The sequence below is a fragment of the Diadema antillarum genome, unplaced genomic scaffold (assembly GCF_040938485.1).
Source record: "Diadema antillarum isolate AM-2024a unplaced genomic scaffold, OU_Dant_1.0 scf00000042, whole genome shotgun sequence".
Classification (NCBI taxonomy): domain Eukaryota; kingdom Metazoa; phylum Echinodermata; class Echinoidea; order Diadematoida; family Diadematidae; genus Diadema; species Diadema antillarum.
Window position 1 is genome coordinate 1,638,915 of NW_027270931.1, and position 26,768 is coordinate 1,665,682.

Genomic DNA, 26,768 nt, shown 5'->3' on the forward strand with positions numbered 1-26,768 from the left:
GGACCCAAACGCACACATTACAAAAGCCTTGATATGAGACTAGGAGTACACACCAATATAGCAGCTGGACACACTATCCATCATTTACACAAATATTCTCAGTATACCAGCTTAGTGCAAGTTGTGGAAACACAAGAAAATAAATACTGTGTGTTACGACTGGGTCATTGAAAAACTGGCTAGATTCCCAAGCTTTCAGCTGGCTTCTGTTTAGCCCAAACCAGTCTTTCGAATATCATAGTACTACTTCAAGCCACAGACATATTGCCATATTATTTAACTATCATTTACATAATTGGTGTATTCATTAATCTTTTCTCTCTTTTTTTCACACAACACATCTTTTTTTCTCAGTGTCAGAAAATATACTTGCTACCTGGTTACTTGGCAGGATTTTTTTTTCAGCTATAAGATTGTGAAAGGGGAAAAAAACTTCCTTCAATGAACATTCACATCATATTTGACGGCTCTCCCTCCCTGGTTTTATGAGAGTTGTGACAGTCAAAGCTTCTACGAGATACAAGTGAATACATTCTTGCAGAAATCAGATAATTTATGCACGTACACCAGTCTGGAATTAGAGCCTAGTATCTACAGAACACAGAATAGAAATGAACGAAAGCGCAGAGCGAGTAAGTACAAGGACTACAAAGCTCGTACTCCACTCTGCTGTAGAAGTTAAATGATAGGACTGATTAACTCACCTTTCAGTATCTGGAGTGCACGATTATTTCTGACCCTTATGACAGCCAGTGAAATGATCAGTGCACTTTAATGCTAGTATGTCCCAATCAGAACAACAAAATCAATATATAGAATAGCTCTATCTAACGATACAAAATGTTTGGTAGATTACTTTCTTTTCTTTTTTTTTAAATTGTACAAAAAAAGACGAACAGCAGCACAATATCTCCATTGATTGGCAAAGCCATGATTCAGTGTCCCTCTCCTCTCTGTTAAATGCTACAAGTACCATTTATATAATATATATATAATATTTACACAAACAATACCTTTTCTCTTAGTTAATAATACGCTCTGCTGCAATATACAATCTATGGAATGCCTGATGGGTACAGGCAACAGGAGGCGATCACAACAATCAGCAAACGAAGTCACATTTAGCTTGCCATAGCACATACAATCATTTAGTTTTTCAGAAATGTCCAAAATTGCTTCATTCCTCAAGGAGTGAATTACACATTCGTAGGAAGAAGCCCCCAAAGAGATGTAGAGTAAGCACTCATTTGTTTACTCAACTTGTTCCCAAATAAAAAAATCTCTTCATTTTTTGTCTTGTGGCGTGGCTCCAACTTCCTAATCATGACAAGCAAGTGGGTACTAGGTTAACACATCGCTTTCTCCTCTAAGTTGTGAGTGTACACATCAACATCTATCCAGATTTGCATAATATTGCCACACAAAACTTGGTTGCACTCACATACAGGGAAATGAGGGGGTAGGGTTGGGGGAAAGCTGTTCACCTAGCGTCTGAGCAAACGTCGATACTTGATCCCATAGGTGCCACATCATTCACAACTTGATCAAACATAATGTACCTTGCTTATCACTGAAAGACTGTGATTGGCTCACATACAGCCCTGTTAGAGACAGAAAGAGTTCATTCTACATCTATGCCTCATCCCAACTTTTCAAGAGCACTCCGCAAGCCAAGCTGAGTAAACAAAAGAGACTACCACTCGAACATTGTTATACCAAAATTTGTTGTTGCTTGTTCCCCCTAATCTACAATGATGTATTCTGCTGATAATGTGATTACCAATAGCTGGAGATCAATATAATCTCCCCCAGCTCCCCCCCCCCACCCCCACTGCATATAAGTGCTGATCTCCCAATCATGCTCACAGCATTGAACAATTCATTTCACACCATTTCTGCCATCAATTTCCACCACGAGGTCTTTCGTTAGCCAGTTCATTGCAAAATCTCATCAACATATGTACAGCTTAGTTTGTAGCACAACCATTTCTTGCACAATGTACAGTTTAGCAGCAGTTTCACCACTGTATACGTCATGCAAGACATGATTTTTGCACACGTTCCTGTGAAACGCATCACCGTTTGTTTCTCCACAGGCAAGAACGTCCTTAGATGGACAATGAGAGCAGAAAACTACAATGTACATCCAACAACGGGTTGAAAAGGAAAGCTAACTATTCTTAATTTCCATCAGGTTCACTGGAAAATAAATGCTGAAGTACGAAAGAGATACAGCTGGCATGAAGATTATGACAGTAGCCAGACATATACCACGACTGCCTCAATGAAAATGGTTATGCTATAAAATTGATCATCACACGTCAAAATGCTGTGAGCATTGCATTATTACAGAACAATGAACGGTCACCTGTATTGGTAATATCATGTGCACAGATTACTCTACATATCTAATGGGGAAGCTCATTCTCTGATAGTTTGCAATACCCACTGGTCAAAACCACTGCCTTCAACCGCCACTGGCAGTGATCGTGGAAATGCAGAACAGACAAACAAACAAACCAGCCCAATGTCGACCCATCAAACTCTATTTCGCTGTGAATTTCATCCTCATCCCACTGACTGTGAGCACAGTTGAATCAGAGACCTTTCTTTTTTTTTCTTCCAAGCGAGCGGACACGAAGAGACAGATCTAAAGAGACAGAAGTGATGTCGATGCTTTGTTAGCACGCGCAGCCCTCTTTACCCGGCTGTTGGTCTGTGTTCAGTTGATTGCTCCGGGGTGCGGCGGGCTTGTGTTGTACCCCTGATTCAGCGGCATTTAGATCAAGACTGCGTACGGAAGATGAGACAGAGAAAGAATTCATACAGCATGGTCATTTTGAAACCAGAAAAATATCATGAAAATTGTACCGATTTTGACATTTAATCACGTCATAATCTCTTACTAATACAGATCAATAATGAATTCAAATTAACATTACCTCAGATGGAAACACTCCAAAGGATACCAATTAAAGTGAAATACTTAAAGGATTATAATTAACTTCTCAAAATGACAGGGCAACTATCATTTGCCATGCAACATCCAAACATGACAAACAGGTTGGGCTAAATCAGAAATATGAATCAGACATACAGCAAGTTAGAATCTTATGGCGATCTTAGCACAATCCAACACACCCAACTGCCGTCATCAATTTGTAATGTTTTGGCCACCTATGAAGCAAAAATGTTTGACACTCCGAACACTTTCCAATTACTACAGAAATAAGATGTCTTTCTCTTCTGTGCAAATTTAGAGCTACCTATGACAGTCACTTGAAAAATAGAAGCCTCCTGTTCCATTAAAAAATTAATGTTTTCTATTAATGTTCTTTGTTCTGACAGGTGAGGCATCTACATGAACCAGCAGCATGTGTAACTTCACTCTTTATGTGCCATGGTGGAAACCCCCTGTGTGCCACATTATTCTGAGACACCAACGGAGTCATACTTTGCTGTTTTTCAAATCTATGCAAGTTTTTTAGATTTCTCTTGCCAAAGGACAAGTGGTGATCACAGTTGTAGAGAAAATACCAAGCTTTGCTTTGATGTAAATTGTACATCAAATCTATGATTGTTTTTCTTTCAAATAAGCAGTAGTTACATTACTGTAAAGCAGGACTTTTGCACACAAAACAGTGGCAGAAACTTAGAATTTATATCCAAATCCAGTAGGAAACACCGATTGCTAGTCAATCACCACATAAAATGCAAGCTAAATATGAAAGGAACGGAATCACGATAAATGCTTTCGTTGTACTGTGGTGTTTAGCAATTTATCACTCGGTTTGGGCGGCTTTGTGCGTTTGAGCAATGTGAAGTTGGCACGCCGTCGACTGAGTCGGGCGTGCGAACGTGGCACATAAAAAGTTTACAAGACTCACCTTCCATCCTGAATATTTTGGTAGATCTTTTTGGCAGTATCCAGGAATGCTTCTTCTACATGGTCACCCCTGTGAAAGAGAATCAATGACAAGACAGTTATAAAGTTTTATTCCATATAATGATTCCTGCAGTGAGTTGTCGTTTTTGTTTGTTTTTTAAACACTGAAATAATCAGTGTTTACGTCGATGAAAGACAATCTGTCAATCAGTTGCGAGTCAGTTCTATCCAAAATCTAACGTGGTAACTGCCATCCTTCAGCGAGCACTTGCATTTTGGTCATCCTCTAAAAACCTATACACCTCAATATGATGGGAATATCATTTTGTTGAAGTTTAACAAAATATCATTTATAAAACAAATAGTGCACAATGCATAAAAAGTCTGAAAGCAAAGCTACCAGCATTTACCCATTAAAATCACAAAGATTCCAAAGAGCAATCAAGGAGATACTTGAACAGTACATACATCTGAACGGGCAAAAATAATTTACAAAGCAGGAATATCCTTTTATTTTCTAATTAGACATGAGGAGATAATGTAGTGTTCAGGAAACCTCCTCCAGAATCAAGGAGACCTACCAGCTCTGCTAAAGAGAGAAACGCACATTATATCAGTGACTCTGTCTTATATTGGTTTCAGTAATCACATCCTTCATTACAGGTTTCCATCAAATGTTAATATGTTGTCCAAGAGAATAGGTCATGCTTTGATTTGATACTGATTAACATTTTTACATTCGTTGTTCCTATCCCTAACTCACAATTTTTAACTATTTTGAAGCACTAAAGTTGGGTTTTTGTTTCATCTGCAAATGGTAAATAATGCATTTAAAATTCTCCTTGAAGACTTCAACAATTTGTAAAGTAAACATTTCTCTGCAGGTATATTGATTCACACAGCCTTTGTTGTGTGTTGTACGTTTACTATAGTTACTTTTATTTTCACCTTGAATGCAATTAGTTAAAATGCTTTTTTTTCCGAAAAAATTCAAAATTGTAAAGCGTCACGGGAACATTTATTTTGCTATATCATGCTATATAGAAGCTTAGTACCGTATATTTAATTATCATGTAAATTGAATACATCTGGACAAGGGAAAGCCATTCCACTGGAGACGGCTTTGCATCTTACGTCTTTGCACTGGCTTCTAGGAAGAGCAGACCGTTCTCTTCTGCAAACTGCTTGGCCTCTTCGTATGTGACATCTCTTTGCGCTTCTAGGTCACTCTTGTTACCAATGAGGAATATTACCTGCAATTATAGACAACAACAACAAAAACGGAGGTACGGGGGATTCTTATTAGAATGAGGACCTACAAAATACAATGACAGTGACCTTGAAATATCATGGTCCTGTTGCATAAAACTTTTTAAATGAGAAAAACTCTGGTAAGAGAAAACTCAGGTTAGCATGAATCTGCCATTGACTAAAGGGAAAAGAGCTCTATTAACAGTTTTCTCAGGATAATAGTTTAAGGCAACAGGCCCCAGGTTTCTTAACATATCAGGGTACAATAATAAAGACACGTAAAAGAGTTTGGACTTTAAATACAAAATCACCTTTGTATTTAAAGGAGACCTCCGGATGATTTTCAGATTTTTACATTTGATTAACTATAAATTAGTTAAACTGAGGACAGAGTTTCAGAATTTGTGATAACTGGGATGAAGAATAAGAATATTTTCAAAATTTAGAACAAATTGCAATGAACAAGGATGACGACATGGCAGAGTCACCATAAGAATGCATGAGTTGGGGCTCAAGGAAGCCGAACAAAAGAAGAAGGCATGCATGCATTATACACAGGTGAACTCGCAAGCAAGCGGTATTGTAATAGAATTACACTGCTTCATTTTTGAAATATGTGAACCTCCTATGTCATCATCCTTGTTCAGTGTAATTTGTATAAAGTTTTTCAAACTATTGTTTCTCTGTTCAAGAACCACAATAAATTTCACAAATCTATACATGGAGTTGTCGATTTATGTCCTACATGATGTGAAATTATGAAAATCGTCTGGAATGTCCCTTTAAGAGAATTTAATTTCAACGCATGCCAAATCTCTGCTTTTACAGTAGACCATTGGCTTCTACTGTGACACAGTGCATACAAGGGATCACACACACTCTAGGCTAACTATATTCAATGGCAACTATCACCCAAAATTTGGTTTCTCGTTTTTGTTGCCACAAGATCTTCATCATCATCACACGTTTGTGAACTTCATTTATTTCATTTTGGATATCTTTCCCTTTTTGATGGGAATTTGGTTGAAGGACAGGAGTTAGGAGTATTAAGGTACCGGTAATAAATTCTCTTAAAACTTCAGTTCATATCACACTCTCCTTCATGACTGATTTTCCTGACAATAATCTTATTTCATTAATTCCTTTCTGCCTGAGATTTGCTAACTTGAACAAAGACTAAAATAGTACATCATTAGGAAGTCGACATACTGTGTTCGGGTTGGTGAGATTCCTGGCGTCGGTAAGCCAGCTGCTGAGATGGTTGTACGTGCTTCGCCTCGTGATGTCGTAGACCATTAACGCTCCCGCAGCGCCACGATAGTAGCTCCTCGTTACCGCTCTGGTGGGGCAGATGAGTTTGTGGTACAAATTTTGAAAAGTGTAAATACCATGCCAAATACTACTTCCTTCAGAGACTGACTAGCTCACATCTAGTAGCGATGGGACTATGAAGTAATTATGATACAATCATAAGATATTTGATATAAATTTCTAGCAACATCTTTTCTCCCTGTTTTTTTCTTACTGAACATTTCAGTCTGCATGTCTCTATGTAAAACTTATTCCAAAACATTTCATAATCTGAATGTATGATTTCATTTTCAGAGAACGATAATCTTATTATCATACCTCTCACTTATATTTTAAGCTGTCACTTAAGGGAGCAGTTCCACATGAACTTAGAATTAATAAGATACAGTTGTAGTTCCAAGATATATTGTCAATAGTCTATTTTAGTTTAATAGACAAAACAATTCAAGAGTTCATGTATTGATCAATTTACAGACTTATTGTACTTCATACATTTCCGATATCTGCACCAGTATTGGAATATGTATAGATCGATCTACAGTTGTACATGTATCTACAGCTTTTGACTTAGTCAATCATAATTTATCTTTAAAGTTCTCCGTATGGTGTACATGATCTTCCTCTGTTGTGGTTTGACAGTTCATATCTGAGAAACTTTAATTAGTAAACTGTTTGTATTAACAAATAATCTATACTTACTAATGGCCTAATAAATTGCGGTGCACCATAAAGGTCAGCATTATTTTGAAAAACACAAAAAACAAACAAACAAACAAAAATGATGTAATTCCAACCACTGTCTGTTTCTGTATTGTATAAATTATATACATTCATTTATCTACATTTGTTGTTGTTGTTGTTGTTGTTGCTGCTGCTACTGCTGTTGTTGTTGTTCTAACCTGAATCTCTCTTGTCCTGCTGTATCCCAGATCTGTAATTTGATCTTCTGTCCCGACACTTCAATTATCCTTGTCCCAAACTCCACTCCGATTGTGTGTGGGCAATCTGCCATGACTGTGGGAAGAGAGAAAGCCGGACACTTCATGATAGATTTTTGAAATGATGGTTCCCAACTGCAAACTCATACACGCAGTTGGAAAAACCACACCCCACTGTACAATGAATTTTTCTGCCAGTGGCACTTAGCATAGCAGTAAAATAGCAAGTTTCCGAGTGTAATGTTGGGATTTTTCACTGCCGGTATGAATGACCCTATAGCAGTCTACTACACATACACAGCTCTTTGAGGGCAGTTTCTAGTCATTATTTGCAAAATACTGAAGTGTCCTACTAATTAATATTCATAATTCTTTGCATGAAGTGATGCACTTTAATAGCAATAAATTTAAGGCACATGATTTTACACATTCTATAAAACCATTAGAGATTTTTAATCTTTTTTTTTTTTTGTTCAAGGGTAGTTGTACACTTCTAGAATATTTTGAGTGGCATACAGAAAGAGAAACAGACAGACAGACAGACAGACAGACAGACAGACAGACAGACAGAATGTCAGTCAAACAAACAGGAGATGGGGAGAGAAAGACAGTGAGACAGAAAAAGGAAATTCATGGAATGCTTTCACTTCTTCCTGAACCAACTACAATGCACATAGAAGCTACTGCTAGAATTTGGAATCTATAAATATGCCATTTGGTAAAAATGGCAAATGTCAAGCCCAGATTACAACTGCCACAAAGTAAGTTCGGCTTGCAAGAGGCATTCACCTAAATTCTACAAAGAGCATGCACACTTTACAGACTTCAAACAGCTGGCAACCAATACATGCCTTTAAAAGCTTGATGCTGTCTTCTCACATTAAAACCCATGAATAACACTTCTTTCAAGCATTTGATAATACATCGTGGTATTGTCTTTCTCAGTGTAGATCACACTGCATTGAAAATTCTGAATGATTGCCTCTATGCTGTAAAAGCATTGATACATGTAAATCTTTGCTGAGAAATACAATTGTAAATAAATATTACACTCTACCTACATGTGTGTCAACTGTCAGATACTCCTTGTAATGGGTATTACGAAACATGATGCACCTACACCTCACAAAGCAATGGAAAACACTCTAGATTTAAAAAAAAAAAGACAACTAAATATCTATAAATTGTACCTACAGTACATCATCTCAAGATGCCTGTGTCATGTCATTCTTTACATTAATATATTGTCCTTGAAGTACACAACTTAATTTTCAGCTACATTCCTCTCTTTTGCTTTACTTTAAATACACCATCAAACCTTGGGAAACTTGAATCTAATTTCATAGTAAACAAATACAGTGCAATATAAGAAAGTGGCTTCTGTGAACAGCAACGGTGCCTAAACATACTGGGCAATGTGCAAGGTTCAATGTACATTGAACAGAGTGAACCACCCACTGGGGCTTTTAAACCATGTAATGGAATGAAGCTGAACACACATCATCAGTGATAATAAAAGTCTCGCCGACGGTGAGGGAATAATATATGCACCCTATCTCATGCACCACTGATCAAATACTGAAAGGCGCCTAAAATCTCCGAAAGGAAAAGCAGGCATTGTTACATGTTGCAATGATAATTACATACTGTATATATTACGACGTCACAATAATACAATACACAGTGTGCATTTTTGTTATCAAATCAAAGGAACAAGCAGTATTACATGTATGAAAATGTTTTACTGCAGTTAACCTTAAAAAAAAAAAGAAAGATGAATGTTTTACATAACATTCATTTTTGAGAAAACTTTGTAATGGAGACGGATGGATTTAAAAATACAAATGTAGCACAATTACGTAAAACAAAATTCAATACATACATACAGTTACAATAAAATTATTTCTACATTATCTTTAAATGTAAAAGCGTGATATAATTTGTAATTGCTGTATTGCATATTAACTATTTCTCTTTACGATATAATTTTAGTTGACAGAACTGGCATCTTTGCTTCATTAGTAGTCATTTTAACTGATACGCTTAATACAGAATTGTATGAATTCAGATTACACAGAAATAAACAGCAGATAGTTTATCATACTTACATTTTTTCTCTGTAAACTGATGTAAGAGACATGACTTCCCCACTCCCATGTCTCCTATGATGATGTATTTGAAAATATAAGAGTAGTTGTATGGCCCGGCAGCCATGGCGAGATGTGTGCCTGAAAGATATAACAAAAACAAGACATAAAGCTGAGTACATGGGACTATTATCATCGTAGCATGCCCTTCTACAGTACATTTGTACCTTTTGTAGTATTAATGTCAACAGTACTGCGCTACCATAGTGTGCAAATGCAATTGTGTGTGCAACATGAAACCAAAACACTCTTACACACATTGTATAGTAGAATACAAACTGGAAACACATTGATAGAGGTGGATGACCCTATGTGCACACTGTACTTAAAGGGGCTGTACAGTACTGGTTGAGGTTCAACTAGGGATTCATGTTTTGAACATTCCTAATTGAGATAATGAAAAGCCTCTTATGAAATATGAAAGAGCATGTAATTTTAAGAAGAATTCAACGTTTATTAGATGAAAATTGGTTTTCAATGGCTGAGATATCCAAAAAAGTGCTAATAATAAAAGGCGACATGCCACAACTTTATTAGGATCTCTTTGTTTCACCTTGTTTTTGGATATCTCAGCCATTTCAAAACCGATTATCATCGAATAAACTTTTGATACCCATTAGAACTGCATGCTCTTTGACATCTCATAGAGTGGTTTCTGAATATCTTGCAAAACGTTAAAAGCTAAATCTTCACCTCGACCAGAACTGTACACACCCTTTAATTATCCAGTGAAGAAAGCTGTAGTCCCTTGTTTAATACGTGTAGTGTTACATTGCTTGTACATGATGCGTGTACATCCACCACATAGTAGTGCAGTGGTTTAAACCAATGGTTTGGTCTTTCATATGCCTTTGTGTATAACCAAATCCTGACAAACGACGGCTAATCCCTGAAACTGAACCCTTAGTCACAGAATTGTCTTTATGAATTTAATATTTCAATAAAAAAGTATGATAGCATTTTCCAGTTTAAAATCATTCATGAGTGCAGGTGGATGAATTTTCTATCGACCCCTTATCACACTGACTGATGTCAGAAACAATGTTTGAAATGGACTAGATGAAGGAAAGGTCCAAAAGATGTACACTTCGTGCACTGTATCCTTTGTCAAATTGTACAGAAGCAAATCATCCAATTATCCTTCATATACAAACTTGTACTTTGTAAGCTCAAAAGCTGCATTAGTCTTTACACAGCTCAGTAATGTCATGTGATAACTGATATCCATAACAAACCAGGCACAATGTACAACTTATTTTGAGTATTGCATTTAAAAACAAATTTCCTTGTCTAATATTCATGATGTTTAACATGCTCATTTAAGCTTGGCTGAATGCCAAAAGTTTGTAGGTGCGTATTAAGGTGATGACCAATATTTATAAGCTGCATTCACACATACAAAATAGGAGGATAACAATCACAATCCATATCTCAAGATTTTTTTATGCAAGCATTCACATGGACAGAGATATAGCAGGATAACGATAGTGATAAAAATCTCAACAATTTTTGCAAACGTTCACAAGGACAGAAATTTCCCACTAACTGCCAATCGCGATAATTTTACAACGGATCTGCTAATGCATGAAATCAGTCAGACTGGCGCACGCAGTGTGCTTCATTGCATTTAAAATGCTTCTCTTTTGCCCTTTTGTCTTGCATGTCATAAAGGTGTGGTGCCCACACAATTATGATGTGCACTTTGAATAATGGGCTATAAAATCTCGAGATTATTTGCCCAAGCATTCACATGGTCACCAAAGGGGTGAATCATCATGATAATTCAGAAATAAGCAGAAGATTTCTTGGGATTTGCATCATGATGCTGATTGCAATAATCACTGGGATTTTTGGGTCCACACAGTCAAAATCTCATGACTTCGATCGCAGCGCAAATCTCAAGATTTATATCTCGCTACTCCCCCTACGTGTTCATTCATTCATTCAAGCATAGGGCACAGTGTGTGCCTGGTTGATACCGTTTGCTAGGTATTGCTAGTCACCTGGGGCGAACCACGAGGGGTCGGCACCCTGCTCTTTGGGATGAATGAATGATTGAAGTGGGATCTTTTACGTGCGTGTGTCGTTGCTAACACACACACAGGACCTCCATAAATGTCCTCTCCGAGGGACAGAGTGTTGATATTCGTAATGCTTGCACACAGCATTGCTCGGTGAGACGCGGGGAAGTGGCAGGATTCACACGGAGGGCATGCACATTGAAAAGCACTGTCTGGTTTACAATGTGCATACCCTACGTGTGAATCCCACTATTTAAAGGAAAATTGTAAGTGATACATATCATACAATGTACTTTAATTACGGTAACCAGAGTGGTTAAGGCTCAAATCGGTCTGCTCTATGTGTGGAGAGTGCACATGTGTGGAGAACAATGTATAATACAGGCAGCCTGAAAGTAGACAATTGTTCTCCCCGATTTGCATCACAAAGGACATGCCTTGTGCTCTAGAGACATGAACAGCAGGCTGCACTAGGGCCTTTCACACTTAATGACTACGACTCCTGGGAGTTGCAACCTTTACATGGGGGGGTTAGCACTCACTTGTCCTGTTCACACACACACACACACACTTGATATAATGGTTTTTGAAAATCAATGTTTGCAAAGTGAAGTTAAAACCATAAATCAGTCCATCTTTATTTTTGTAAATTTCTTTGTGTGCCCCTGATTTTTTTTTTTAAAATCCCATAAATCGAATGTAACTCGCCACCCATAGGTCAACACACTCCCGTGCCCAGCGTCATACTTCGGTCATTGCTCACGCATGCTCAGTCCAGAGATTTGAAGCTCCTAATTTGCAGCCAAGTGATTTTTTTTTTTTTTTTTGGGGGGGGGGGGGGGGGGGCTTGTGTAAATGGTGGCAAATACAATTGATTTTCGCATTGCATTGCAAAAAAAAAAGAAAAGAAACAACAATAATTCCTGCATGTGACTTTTACAGCTGCATCTGTACTCTTGATACAAATTAAGTTAAAGAAATCACATAAGTTTCAATCAAAGGCAAAATAGCTTTAAAGGACAAGTTCACCTTTATATACATGTGGATCGAGTGAAGGCAACAATGTTAGTAGAACACATCAGTGAAAGTTTGGGGAAAATCCGACAATCGTTCAAAAGTTATGAATTTGTAAGATATCTGTGCAATCACTGGTGGAGGAGAAGACTACTACAGTGTATGATGTCACATGCGTACAACGATATAAGGAAAATAAAAAGAGAATTTTACAAAACTTGACTTTTTGAATAAAGTGCACATTTCCTCGACTTGTTACTGACTTATGTTAGGGGTAATATTATTCCCCCTGACTTCTGAAAGAAAGAAGTCGAGTGTTCTTTTATTATGTGAGAAAAGTGAGAATATCTTGAATTTTCTTTATACTTTCTTTATATAGTTGTACTCCTATAACATCACAAGCTATAGTAGTCTTCTCATCCAGCCGTGACTGAGCAGAAACTTCAAAAATTCATAACTTTTGAACGGATTGTCCGATTTTCCTCAAACTCTCATTGATGTGTTCTACTAATATTGCTGCATTCACTCAACCCACATGTCTATGAAGGTGAACTTGTCCTTTAATAATACACAGTACATATGTTTATATGTATGTGATGTATGTCACCAGAAAGTGTAACTGTCAGTGTCATTCATGTTTCTTCTTCCTATCAATGCTAGCATTCCACTGTACTAAGACTCTGTCACTCATATCAAGTCACAGCTAATCAAGTATTGTTTATCAACCACAGTGCTCGAGAAAAAAGGTTGCCACTCTTTCACTGCACAGTTGATAAGTATAAAATTTCAGATCCTCCAGAGGCATTGTTTGGGTAATGAAGCATCACAACCATCAGTAGTGTGCATATTCACACAACTGAATAAACTGAATACACGAACTGTGTACAGGAGCTTCACACAAGTACACTATCAACAATCCACAGAGTCAATTCTTCCTACATGTACATACAGTAATCCTGTGATATGAAAGAACTTATTACTGTATGAAAGTGAAATGTTGCTTAAAGGGACATTCCAGACGATTTTCATAATTTCACATCATATAGTACATAAATCGACAACTCCATGTAGGGATTTGGGGAATTTATTGTGGTTCTTGAGCAGAGAAACAATACTTTGAAAAATCTTAAACATATTACACTGAACAAGGATGATGACATAGGAGGTTCACATATTTCAGAAATGTAGCAGTGTAATTTCATTACAATACCGCTTGCTTGCAAGTTCACCTGTGGTATAATCTATGCATACCTTATTCTTTTGTTCTGCTTCCTTGAGCCCCAACTCATGCATTCTTATGGTGACTCTGCCATGTCATCATCCTTGTTCATTGCAATTTGTTCTAAATTTTGATAATACAGCTGTATTCTTATTCTTCATCCCAATTATCACAAATTCTGAAACTCTGTCCTCAGTGTAACTAATTTATAGTTGTTCAAATGTAAAAATCTGAAAATCATCTGGAGGTCTCCTTTAACTTTGCACAGTTCAGGTTGTTTGATATTTTCTTCCTGTATATGATGCTGACCCTTATGGTCATAGTAAATACAAAGATGTGCATTCCATGTCTAAAACAGCAAATGTGATAATAATAGCACTAAAATGCCTTCTCATATGAGCATCTGTTGTGTGTATTCTGAATTCAGTATATGCTATTCATCCCTATAAACATTCCATCCACATTGTTTGACTGTGCATAATCAAAGAGCAGGATGCTAAAAACCCACCTGACTGTTAGTCCTGGGCGACAGAAACCCACTGTATATAGGGGCCCTTGCCGACAAATGTACATGTAAATTCCCACTTTGGGCAAACAGGTGAAACATCTCACATAATGCCCACCAGATTGTTAAAAGTCAGATGATACAATCATTGTCATACATTGTACCTACCTGCACAATCTCCCCACAACATAGACATGCACTGTTAGTTCTAATGGTACAAGAGCATCAGTTGGCAGTTAATTAACTTTATGGCCTTGAACACGCACTCTAACAAAGCATAAAACCCATTAATTTTAAGCTATACACTGTAACTCCCTCCGCCCTCCTTAAAATAAGAAGTGAAGTTTACCTACACTGCACTATCAATTCAAGGCATGACAAATTATATTAAAATGGGGGGGGGGAACCCAATCACATCCACATATGTGCACTTGTAATCATGCTTTCTGCCCAATCAGTCAGAGTAATAATACTAGATACAAGACAATGCCCACATGTGTTCTTGGAAATCAAACTTCCAGCAAAGATTCTCACAGTTTTTATGTTCTCCAAAGGGCTGTTCTAGAAAAGCCCTTCAATATTGTTTATGGAGATTATCACTGACTGCATGATAATCCATTCATTATTTAGAGTAGATTATAGAGGTCCACATTACAAATTGCAATTGGGCTGTAAATTACTGGTACCATGTCACAGGTACAGGTTGCATTGATTTCCTGCATAAATTTCCTTGTTTTGGGGGTTTTTTTTAACATTCTCTCTCTGTTCCATTTTAAAGTGTAACTGCTCATAACTATCAGTCAAGTCACAGATGAAGATGAAATATCAGTCAATGTTTGAATATTTCAATTGATGAAGTGAAATTAAATGCTAAGCTACCAAAGTGCGAGTGCATCATTTCATGTGAAGCAAATACTTCATCATCTCGAGAAAAAAAAGTACAATGTAAATCAATCACGATGACTCGTAATACTGTGTATAAAATCTACAATGTATGGTACAAAGAATCACTTTTTCTGCTGACATACATGTACTCAATATACTGTACATGTATACAAGTAGGCATACAATATACAAAGTGTATCACTACAGCCAAATTATTATTGACATGTCACAGATATGCACATGCAGCAAACATCCCAGAAATGTGGGCACATACAGTGTATGTGGGTACATACTGTAGCATGGCGATTCATGGGTGGCCCAATGAATTCACTGCCCACCAAGGTACTGTACATTCGAAAACCACAACTAATCCATTGTAGCACCGGTCAGTGAATACACGGACATTAAAAAGTATCCTCATCGGTAACGGTCAACTCCAGTCAAGATTCTTCGGCCATGTGCGTACTTAATACAAAGAGATAATAATAATAATAATAATAATAATAATAATAATAATAATAATAATAATAATAACAACAACAACAATGATAATAATAATAATAACAATAATAACAACAACAATGGTAATAATGATAATAAGACAGTACTTCACTGAGAATACAATATTAAGGTACAGGGTACGTGTGTAAGGCAAATGGGTGTGATTTACAAACTGTCTTGCAGATGATTACCATTCTTGTCCTATGGAAGTATGGGGTTGCAGAGCACTTCATAAAAAAGAATCACACCCATCTTTTTACTGTCATCATCAAACAAACAAAGTACATGCGAATGACCTCATTCTTTAATTTTTATCATCAGAGTGTCGCCAGTTCATTATCAACCTGAACATGCATAAAACATAGACAGTGGTTATCCCATTGAGGACTGATTTTGCTGTAATATGCATTTCTCACAGACACCTACATGTACTCAAGAATCTCGGGACTCTTCTTCCACTGATAGTGATGATGATGATAGTACTTAAAGGGGATGGCTAGTAACTGATCAGTGGGAATCAGTGGGAATGCTGGGGGATGATTGTTCCAATTCTTGTGGGATTCATTTAAGAGTATGTACATTATATATCTACATTGTTGTGTGAAAATTATTTGCTTCAAAATTGTCTCATATTCAAGTAATGTCACCGTACAGGCATGCTAGCCTGGAACCATTAAACTGCACATTACTTGAATATGAGACCATTCTGAAGCAAATAATGTTCACACAACAATAGATACAAAATGTACTCTTAAATGAATCCCACAAGAATTGGAACAATCATCCCCCAGCATTCCCACTGATTCCCATTGATCAGTTACTAGCCATCCTCTTCTAAGTAGTACACATATTAGTAGTAGTTGTAGTTGTAGTAACAATAGTAACATTCATGAAAATGATAATAAAGATGATGATAATGATAATAATAATTACAATATAAACATAAAAAACTACAACCACAATGATTCTAGTTGGGCAACTGGCTAGATTACTTATCTATAAATACTAAGATTCTGACTAAAACAGCAGCTCACATCATGTACATGTATGTGATAGAAAGTATAACTGATATCACCACCATAGTTGACTGCCAGATTTTATCACAGTACACAAGCTCATAAACAGACTTTATAATTGCAGTTTCTATGTGTCAATCTGCTGAACCTCAAATCAATTCAGTACAGACAGCAAGGGTGCATTACATGGATTACATCCTTTTTCTGTACTGCAGAATGTTAAAAATCAAAATTGAACTTGTATGCAGTACTTCACAATAGGAACTTTTTACGTAGATGTGATAAAATGGGCTTGATAACATATTATTTCAAGAGAATAACAATTTGAGATTTACTGGCTTTACCACAAACAAAATGTGTGGTAGATTACTTTCTGTATCATGTAACAAGTGTGCTATATGTGACAGTGACTTTTGAGCTACGCATTGTCCACTACATTGTACATTACAAATGGTGCACGCATGTGCCCACTTTACCCACTTGTGCTAAAAGTTAAAGCACTTCAGGGCTGCCTCTGAAGCACTACTTGCCTGTATAAAGAGTCTGTAATGAATCCACACCTGCCTTTTTTAAATGACTTACAGTGTATATTTAATACATGTACTGATGTGATGAGATTAAAAAACAGGGGGCCTACTAGTATACTGTACAAGTGTATGTACACTGTAGTTATGCCTTATAACCTAATATACTGGGTGAAACATAAGTGTACAGTAATCAAAGCTTGAAAGACATGCTATACATTGTACATGTACCAACAATATGTACCACAACAAGCAGTGTGTCAAAGTATTACTGCTGCAGTGACAGAGAAACTACTGGGATATGTGTCTGTATAGGTGTAATTTTATTGGTGTATGGACAATAAAATGTACTAAGACCATATGTGAGTATAAGGTAATCTTTTAAATGTAAACATGGCTTTTTATCTCTCCACTAAAATAGTTTCTCAACAGAGGGTTATGTTTATTTGTTCCCTGAACGGAAATATGCAGCACTTATTCCTCACGTGGACAATAATTTTCAAGTTACCGGTAGGTGTAGATGTGGTAGGTGTAGATGTGGTAGGTACATTGTTATGCATTATACAAATTGATGTGAACAGGATGCATACTACCCTGTACAAAGCTATACCATGAATCACTTTTGAATACCGGTACACAGAGAACATAATCCTACACGTGTGCACAGAGAGGTGCTTGATTACTGTTTTTTATATACTTTTTTTTTGTCTCAGAAGGAAGGACGACAGGATGAATAGGATGTGACTGTCTACCAGGAAATATGTGGTAGTGAGTACATGTACATTACAGGTATGTATTCAGTAAAGTTTTGTTTTGTTTGTTTGTTTGATTTCCATCTGAGAAGATGGCTGGATAGCCAAAATTCAGATGCACTAGTTGGTCTTACATGGCGTCCAGTTGGATGTGACACAGTATCACTTCACTGGGCTATATGCACCCTCCTCTTTGCAATGAATGAATGAAGCTGGGTCTTTTACGTGCATGAGTTGTGACTCTCTCACACACAGGACCTGCATTCTATGTCCTATCCGAGGGACAGAGGTCTAATACTAGAGGGAACAGTATGATATCACACATTACCATCTATATAGGACGTTTTGTCAGCGCATTAAAAATATAATTGGAAAAAAAAAATATTGCTAAGTTAGACTTGGGAATCGAACCCAGTTCCTTTGGATCTGGAGGCAGACGTGCTATGTAGACCAACTGTGCCAAACACTGCCCTCTGCATGTAGTGACATGCTATGGATGTGACAGCGGAGCATATTAGGCTATAGACTGGGGTTTACATCCAGAGACGCTTTTCTGGCAGGGGACAGAAGGGTATTCCCCTTGATAGAAGACCAATAAATGGTGACTGCTTCCCTTTTCAGGTCACATTACAGTTGCATTCACAAGGACAAAATAGCATAACCATCACAATCCAAATCTCAAGATTTTTGGCACCCACGCAAAAGGATAAAAATATCTGGCTAATTGCCGATACGGTAGCACCAATTTGTTGACCAAACTGTGCATGCCAGAAATCTACTGAAATGGTGAGCCTGAATTGTCCTCATGTTCATGCCCTGTTCAATCATACATGTTTAACTAAATGATTGGATAAAAAGATCTCAAGATGTTTTGCTCCAGCGTTCACGCACTCACGGCGGTGCGAATTATAGCACTATTTCTCAAAATATCGCAGGCACTTCGGAATTAGAGAGCAGTAATACTTTGACATGCAAGGGGATAATCAAAGCAAAGAGAGGTCTTTAGGTGTGAGGTCATGTCAGGTCATAGCCCAGAACTGATGTACTGTACACTGTATGCTAGTTGTCATACTGTACTACAAGAGTGCAACTGTACATATGTACATTTGTATACCGGTAATATACACTGGTACCAGGCAAGGTCTTACAAAGGCGCTTTGTACAAATGTACATGACACAAAAACAAAGCAATGAAGAGTGAGCATCTGGGCTCTTGGAATTTTTATGTTCACATACATTGTACTATGTACATGTAGGTAATGGGGATTTTTCTTGTCATTATACAGCTTGCTTGTTACCTCCGCCAAGGGAGGAGGTAATATGTTTTCATTACCGTTGGTTTGTTCGTTCGTTCGTTTGTTCGTTCATTTGTCCGTGTGCAAAATAACTTAAAAAGTAGTGAACAGATTTGGATGAAACTTGCAGGAAAGCTTTAGAATGATACAAGTAACAAATGATTAACTTTTGGTAGTGATCCGAGAATTTTTTGGGAATTTATGAAGGATTTTTTATATTTTGGCAGGTAGGGTCGATGAACTTGGGGGTTCAGGCTGCGCGTCTTTGAGGTTTGCATGCGCGCACTAAAGTGCGTGCTCTAGTTTCTGCTCGGGCGAGGCGCGCTGTGCAGCTGAGGGTTTATGACGTAACAAAGGCTTCTATATTGGGAAATTGGGAGACTTTTAGCACACTATTATAAACACTTTCAGCATGAAGTATAAGTATGTATGGGTGGAAATCACTGATATCTCTATGGAAGAACAAGATCAGTGATGGAAATGAGCTGCATGCTTGGGGGAGGTCTGCGCTATCAGAGTGCTTCTCTAGTTATACATGTAACAGTTACAAAGTATTTCATCAAATTGTAAACTGATCTCATCATAACAGTCGTGTTACAGATTCACTTCTTACGGGGGGGGGGGGGGGGGGGGAATGACCACAGTGAGTTTCATGTTTACGTCTGGTACCTCGTTATACATCATTGTAAACTGTGCTCATAATATTTCAAGTTTCCCCTGTAATTCATCATGGCATATTGGTGTCACAGTACATGTACTTAATAGCTCCAAGTGCGAGTTCAAATTTATACAAAACAATAGCTACATTGTATAGACGGATACCATGGGAAAAATACTAAATGCAGCACAGGTTTACAATTCTTTTTGTATTAAGACCCTGTATTCAGTATCAGATTTTGTTTCATTTTCAAAAGAATGGCCCATTTCTAAATCGTCTCAAAATTTTCAGGAAATCAAAACAAATATGAAGTTCTATCAAAACAGACTGCGACCAAAGGTCTGATACTGTACATCACTGAAAGGATTGTTGAGTAATGCATGAATTCCTCTTTAATTCACCGACATCATAAACCTGTGTACCCTATGGAAACCTACAGTCTACAGGACAGGATTCTGAAATGACAATTAAAGTGCACATTTGTGACCTTGGGTACTGGCATTGATTTGGATGACGTACCCAATCTTGTGAAATAGACAGGAACTTACAGGAAACGATCAAGCAAGTTCACTACTATAGTTCTACCACCACGTAGGCTGATAGACCTATAGACACAATACTTCAAGGACTCAGCCTAACTGTAGAATACCCCAACACTTGCCAAGCATGCAAGTGCCACTGCATGCGCGCATACACTGTAAGTACCCAGTAGGGTTGGGTAGTGTAGAATGATAATGTTGATTGGGCACTATTGTACAATTGTACTTTTAATATACAAGATATCTTGAATTCTACAAAACCAGATGGCAGCAAAATCACAGGAAATACTTAAAAGCGTATTTCCAATCACTCACTAAAACTTGAACCAAATTGGTTGTCAGAGAGAATTGATATTGTTGTCTACTTTCTTGTCATTGCTCAAAACAATTCACTCTTTGGGAGCGATGCAAAATGTAAAAAGTTTACACAAGATGCACGACGGACGCCAAACGAAGAGCTATCGCAATAGCTCACTTGAGCCTTCAGCTCATGTGGGCTAATAAACCTGATAACCATTGAAAATGAGGAGAAAATTTGTGGGTTTTTTTTCATAATTTCATATTCTATAGTACCATACCCTTCAATTCAACAGGACTGGTGCTCAGACACTTAACCTGTTGAAGACGGTCTGATATTGCTACAACACGCATTTCCCATAGACCCCTGCCCGAGTATACTCGGGACTCATCCTCAACGGGTTAATAGACACATGAAACTCCATGGGACGGTTGCGCAATTTTTGTGCTACCACAAGCAAGTGTGCAGGAAAAAGTCTCACACATGAAACAGCAACAACGATGTACCCAAAGCTCGTTTCATCCGCAGTCTGCAGGAAGTGATACAATACTGTACTTCTGCATTCTTGACATATATTGTAGTTAGAGCGAACTACTGCTGATATTGTAGAATATTGCTACAAAGCTGGACAAACTTTTATGCACGATGTAAGGACTCATCAACCATACACAAGCAAGCTGCATCAAGCTGCGTCACTGTAGCTGTATGCCACTTGGTGAATGAGGAAAATACGAACAATTTAGGGGATCCAAATGCTGTATTTTGCACAAATAATAACAGAGTATGAATTAAAGAAGTTTTTAAATGTCTACATTAAGGCAAGTAATAATACATTTTCAGGCATAATTTGTCTTCCTTGTCTTCCTGCAAAACTTGTTTTCTTGTGGTGTTGACTTCTGCCAGTGAGGATGAACTATACCACAAAGTTTCTAGAAGGCAGAATCACGATACTATTAAAGCATTTGAGACATTTTCAGGCGATAGATAAACGCAAAGCTCTGTTTTCAAAAGCTGTAAGAAACATAGACAGAAAGATCCGTCTGTCCGGAGGAGTCTTTTATATTTTTCACGTTATCGCTCTCCTCCGTAGACAGACGGAAGGTATTAGTACCCATCGCTGTGTGGATGTTCTTAACCACTGTCTCTATGGAAAATTGGGTGAGGTACCTCACCCTTCTCGATTGCGTCTAATTCACGGCCCTACATGTTTGTAGGTCAGCAAATTTAAGCTTGTACACTTTGTATAGTAAAATCAACATTTCAAGAATGCACTACACTCACCAGATTAATGAATAATCCAACATTTTGGTAGAATTTTCAACGTAAAACACACATCAACCAGCCCGTCGCGTCGTCACGTTCAAACTGCAGAAACATACAGTATGAATCTACTAGCCAATCACATGTGAGGTAGTTTCTACGTGTTTTTTTTACTAAAACACGTACCTCGCATGTGATTGGCTTACATATTCAAAATGGCAACTTACAGCTAGCGAACGGCGATGTTGCTATATGGATTAAATTTCTGCGTTATGACCGAGTTACTGTATTTCGATTGCACAATGTGAGAAATTTACCCCAAATATTGCTGCATAATATGTCATGTCATGTCAAACTTGTTTGAATGTAAAAAAGCTGTCTGAAATTTGGTTTATCGTAACATTTGATCTGTGCGCGACTGCTCCACACAGGAGCCGGAATCATTGACTTGGGTCTGTATACGGAGGGGATCCGTGAAGCCAGACGCAGTCTCCGCGGAACATTCCCCGACGGCCAGATACAGACTGATCTTTCGGTCAATAAGAAACACTGATCTAAATTGACAATAAAAGGCTAATTGAAATGCATTTGAGACCACGATCACCTTCCTACTGTATAGGTAAATAAACGCAATGCCATTTAGAAATGCTTAGTTTATATCTTGGAGCTGCCCAGGTCAACTTCAGCGGTTTCCGGTTGCAGAGAAAAGCAAGGGCCATTTGTGTTTTCCACCCATTGTTTGTGCAGAAATGATAAAGGCATGTTTGGTGGTACCGGTACGCAGTTGACTTCTGTTTCCAAGAACAACAGTGGAAGCAGCCGCGCAATGACGACACACAAATCACTAACACTACATGATGGTTAGATGAACCCAGCACCCCAAGAATCACATTTCAAATCACGTTCGTATTAAAGCGCCATTCAAAACACGTTTTGAAATGTGATTCTCTCTCTTGAGTTTATACAATAAACGAAGCCTCAGCTCAGTCTGTTCAGGTTGTGACGATGCAAATCGTTCACTGGACTTTTACTAGATATCTAGAACAATTTAGTAATAGTATCTAACATGTTACAAGTTGCTCATAATTCCACCAAAACACCGTCCAAACTTTGACCGTCAGCGACATATATAAAAGTTAGACTTATTGGTCCGAATTCACGAAGGTGGTCTAAATTTAAACCATGGTTTATGTAAATTTTTACTGCGTAGATATGATTGATAGATTGCGTACGCTAACAGGCATCCAGTAAAAATGCGGGCATTGATGCGCGCATGTATTGGTACGCCTATTTAACGCTTATTTTAGACCATGGTCTAAATTTGTACCATGGTTTAAGTTTAAACCACCTTCGTGAATTCGGGCCATGATGGCTACATTTTTTGCACGCTGTCGTAATGTCAGCGCACCTGTCGCATATCGGCGCACAAAGGAAGTTGACAAATTACTGAGGTTGCCAGACAGTGTAATTTACAGAAGCCAGACAATATGATACAAGACAAGAGTATTGAAACCACTATACTGTCAAATTTTGGCAGAGATTGAACCTTGGTGGTGCTGGGTTTTTTTACATGTACAATTGTACATGGGAGATGGTCCTACTGTGGTGAGTGTCACTGCCATTGCCATTGGAACTGGGATCAAATACAATATCTAGACTCAACTTGGATAGGTCTGGAAAGTAAATCATCAGTAGGACAGCATATCATGTGTGAATTTAGACTAAAATTTATAGTAATGTTTATTCACGACATGACATTCACCACTGACAGCACTGTTTCACTGCACTGGATGGATGGCATGCGCATGTGATGTGGTAAAAGTCTGCAACTGTCTTTGCAAGGATCTTCAGGACTTCAGGATCAGGAATAATCAAGGTCAAAGAGGCATATCAATGATTCCATGATGAGGAAGTAGATGTATTCTAGCCGGCCTCTTTCTACATCTACGTCGTTTATATGAGCGGATGATTTTTTCCGAAACTGTAAATTACGCTTTGGATCAACAGAATAACATTGCAAGCGACTGCCTTGTCTGGAGCATCGGTACCGGCGAGACATTCCACGACACACCGTATACCATTGATCAGTGTACCATTCATCACTGCATGCACTGCCTACCGATTCCGTGCGCCATTCATCCCCGCCGCATCAATCATACGATCTACAACACACAAACACACTGAAGTCACCGCAACACACGCAATGTTTTGGATAATAAAACTTACGATATGAGCCTAATGCGTCAAATAATTGCCTCCAATGGCAGATAAACAAATGCTTCTACGGAGATTCTGCGATCTGTCAGCACCACATCAAGATGAAGAGCTACGGAAGCCGAAAAATACACGATCTCAAATGCAAGAGCTATGGTTCGGCAATACACGGAAGAGGCGTTATCAGTGCGACAGTCATACCCCGTAGTTCAATATGGCGGCTTTGGATACTCCTCTCGTTGTATGACGTCACTGACCGGCAAATAAGAAGGCATCAGGGTGGGGTGCTAAAAGTTAATGATAGACCCACTAATTCAGTTACACAATAAGATTGATATTTGAAACCAACGATACCCTACATTCAAGTCCTTTCTTCAACTCGGGTTGTATGCGGAATATTGCAGTATGATGAGAACTTTCAGAAGCTGTTTCTGTTCTTCTCTTGTCAACGGGGAAAAGATGCAGAAAATCAACTATATAAGGAATGAAGAAAGATTATAACAAAAAAAAACATAGGCCCGTATAAATAGGACATAATAAAAATCCAGTTTCTCGAAGTGGAAAAGACAGAAAGGAATGAATTAGGGTAGACAAAGCACAAAAAGAGAGTATTCTCAAAGAAAAAAAACTTTAGAAATTGTTTCTGAAAAGATGCGGAAAATCAACTACTCTGAAGAAAAATAATGATATGTCCTAAAGGCCTATAGGCCCACTATTGGACGTACAAGTACGTCCAATAGTGGGCCTATATAGGCCAGTTTCTTGAAGTGGAAAATAAAGTGGAAAATACAACAGAGAATAAAGTAGACAAAGCTACAAAAAAGAGTGATCTCCTAAAAAAAAATGAAAATGTGACAAATCTAAAAACTGTGAACCTTTGCTATGGTCTTATTGAAACAACAGAAACTAAATAAACAAATGGTGAATATTGTATCACATAAACTGCAAATTGTAGGACATTAACAGAAATTTTAAAAGTACTAAAGATTAACATACATATCTTTCTTTTATCGACATGATGTACGGTCTGTGCCATGAAATGGCTCTCATGGTCATCACAATCCCCATAGTGAGCCACGACTTCACACGTGCAAGTCATGTCTTTCAGCATGATGTGAGTGGTCAGTCAAAGTTTGTTTCACAGAGAAAAAAAAAGGTCTACTGCACCTGCAAAACTGATACGGAATGTCCATGTTAAACGCTGTTGTGAATAGATAAACAAATAATTAAATGGAAATGTTTTTCCACCTCTTAAAAATATTGCCCTGCTATGTGGAATTAAGCTAACCATAATAAGCCATGACTTATAGAAAGCCTGATCTTTTGCACCAATTTGACAAAGATTCCACCTGCGTCAGTTTGCATCAAAGCATTAAACTGGTCCAAAGCCCTCGGAGCAATATCATTCAAGAAACAGAAAAATATCGCTATCTAATACATACCATCCACCACAGCGCATGCCATGTATACCGGGTAGTATGCAAGATATTTAGTCTTCTTCTTCTTCTTCTTCTTCTTCTTCGTCTTCTTCTTCTTCTTCTTCTTCTTCTTCTTCTTCTTCATGGCTTCTTCTTCTTCTTCTCCTTCTTCGTATAGTTCTCTGAGTCCTCCTCTTCCTCCTCCTCCTTTTAACTTTGCTAGGTAATTTGCAAATCTCGTAATTTGCAAATCTTCAGTGGGTTTATGAAAGAGGAATAATTTTTTCGTTGATTTAGAGAAAACTGTATTTATTATGAAAAAATAGAAGTAGTTATAGGAAACAAATAAACTCTTGGCGTAAATTTTCTTTAACGTTGCTCGGTAGAGTTGTAGTTAATCAAGTCACTGTTGTTATTTGTTTTTGTCTTTGCCGAGTCCTAAAGGTAATGTTTGGGTGAGCATGCTTTATAGTTTTATTTGAGACAGGAAGTCTGATAAAAGAAATACAATTCAAATGCCTCACACATAGGACCTATTATGAACAAGGATGAGTGAAAAGTGATAACTATTGTAATTCATATATGCACAAGTTTTACTGCAATGAAAATTATTATTAGACGATTCCTGCTGCTATTCACAGACTGTCAGAAAAATTATTGAGCTTATTTCTACCTCAGATTCATCAATCAACATGAGCCTCGAAAATGATTTCCTATTTGAACAAGCCTTATATACCTCTAATCCTTATTGGAAGGAAGTATTCACAGCTTACGGAGATTTACTTTCTGTTTCTAATCAATTCCAGTGTCAACCCTCGTGGAATACAATAAGATAACTGTAGGGAATGTATCGGTTTTGAAAAGAATGCCATGGTACAAAAATTAATTCATTTTTTTATGATTTGTTAGATAAAAGAGGAAACGCTTATAGGTTCATTTATTGCTTTTAAGAGGAAATACGATGTGGGTGTGATTTTTTAAGATTTTGTTGGAACAAGTCAAGCAGAAAAGAAAGTAGGTTGAATTAGAGGTATGTGATGGAAAAGTTTTGTCAACCATGATACCGGAAATTTTAAATTTGGTTATTAAACAATGCATTATAAAAGTGATGTTCGC

At 37.6% G+C, this 26,768-nt stretch overlaps 1 protein-coding gene across 1 annotated transcript; it reads right to left on the reverse strand.

Moving 5' to 3' along the window:
* Window positions 1-1,825: 1,825 nt before the first annotated feature.
* LOC139713021 (ras-related protein Rab-14) lies at window positions 1,826-24,421 on the reverse strand. Its single transcript, XM_071624802.1, has 7 exons — window positions 24,247-24,421; window positions 9,495-9,614; window positions 7,348-7,462; window positions 6,347-6,476; window positions 5,021-5,139; window positions 3,888-3,956; window positions 1,826-2,790 (listed from the first exon to the last, which is right to left on the reverse strand). The coding sequence occupies exons 2-7, from the start codon at window positions 9,598-9,600 to the stop codon at window positions 2,682-2,684; spliced, it is 648 nt and encodes a 215-aa protein (XP_071480903.1). The 5' UTR covers window positions 9,601-9,614; window positions 24,247-24,421; the 3' UTR covers window positions 1,826-2,681.
* Between the last annotated feature and the right edge of the window lie 2,347 nt (window positions 24,422-26,768).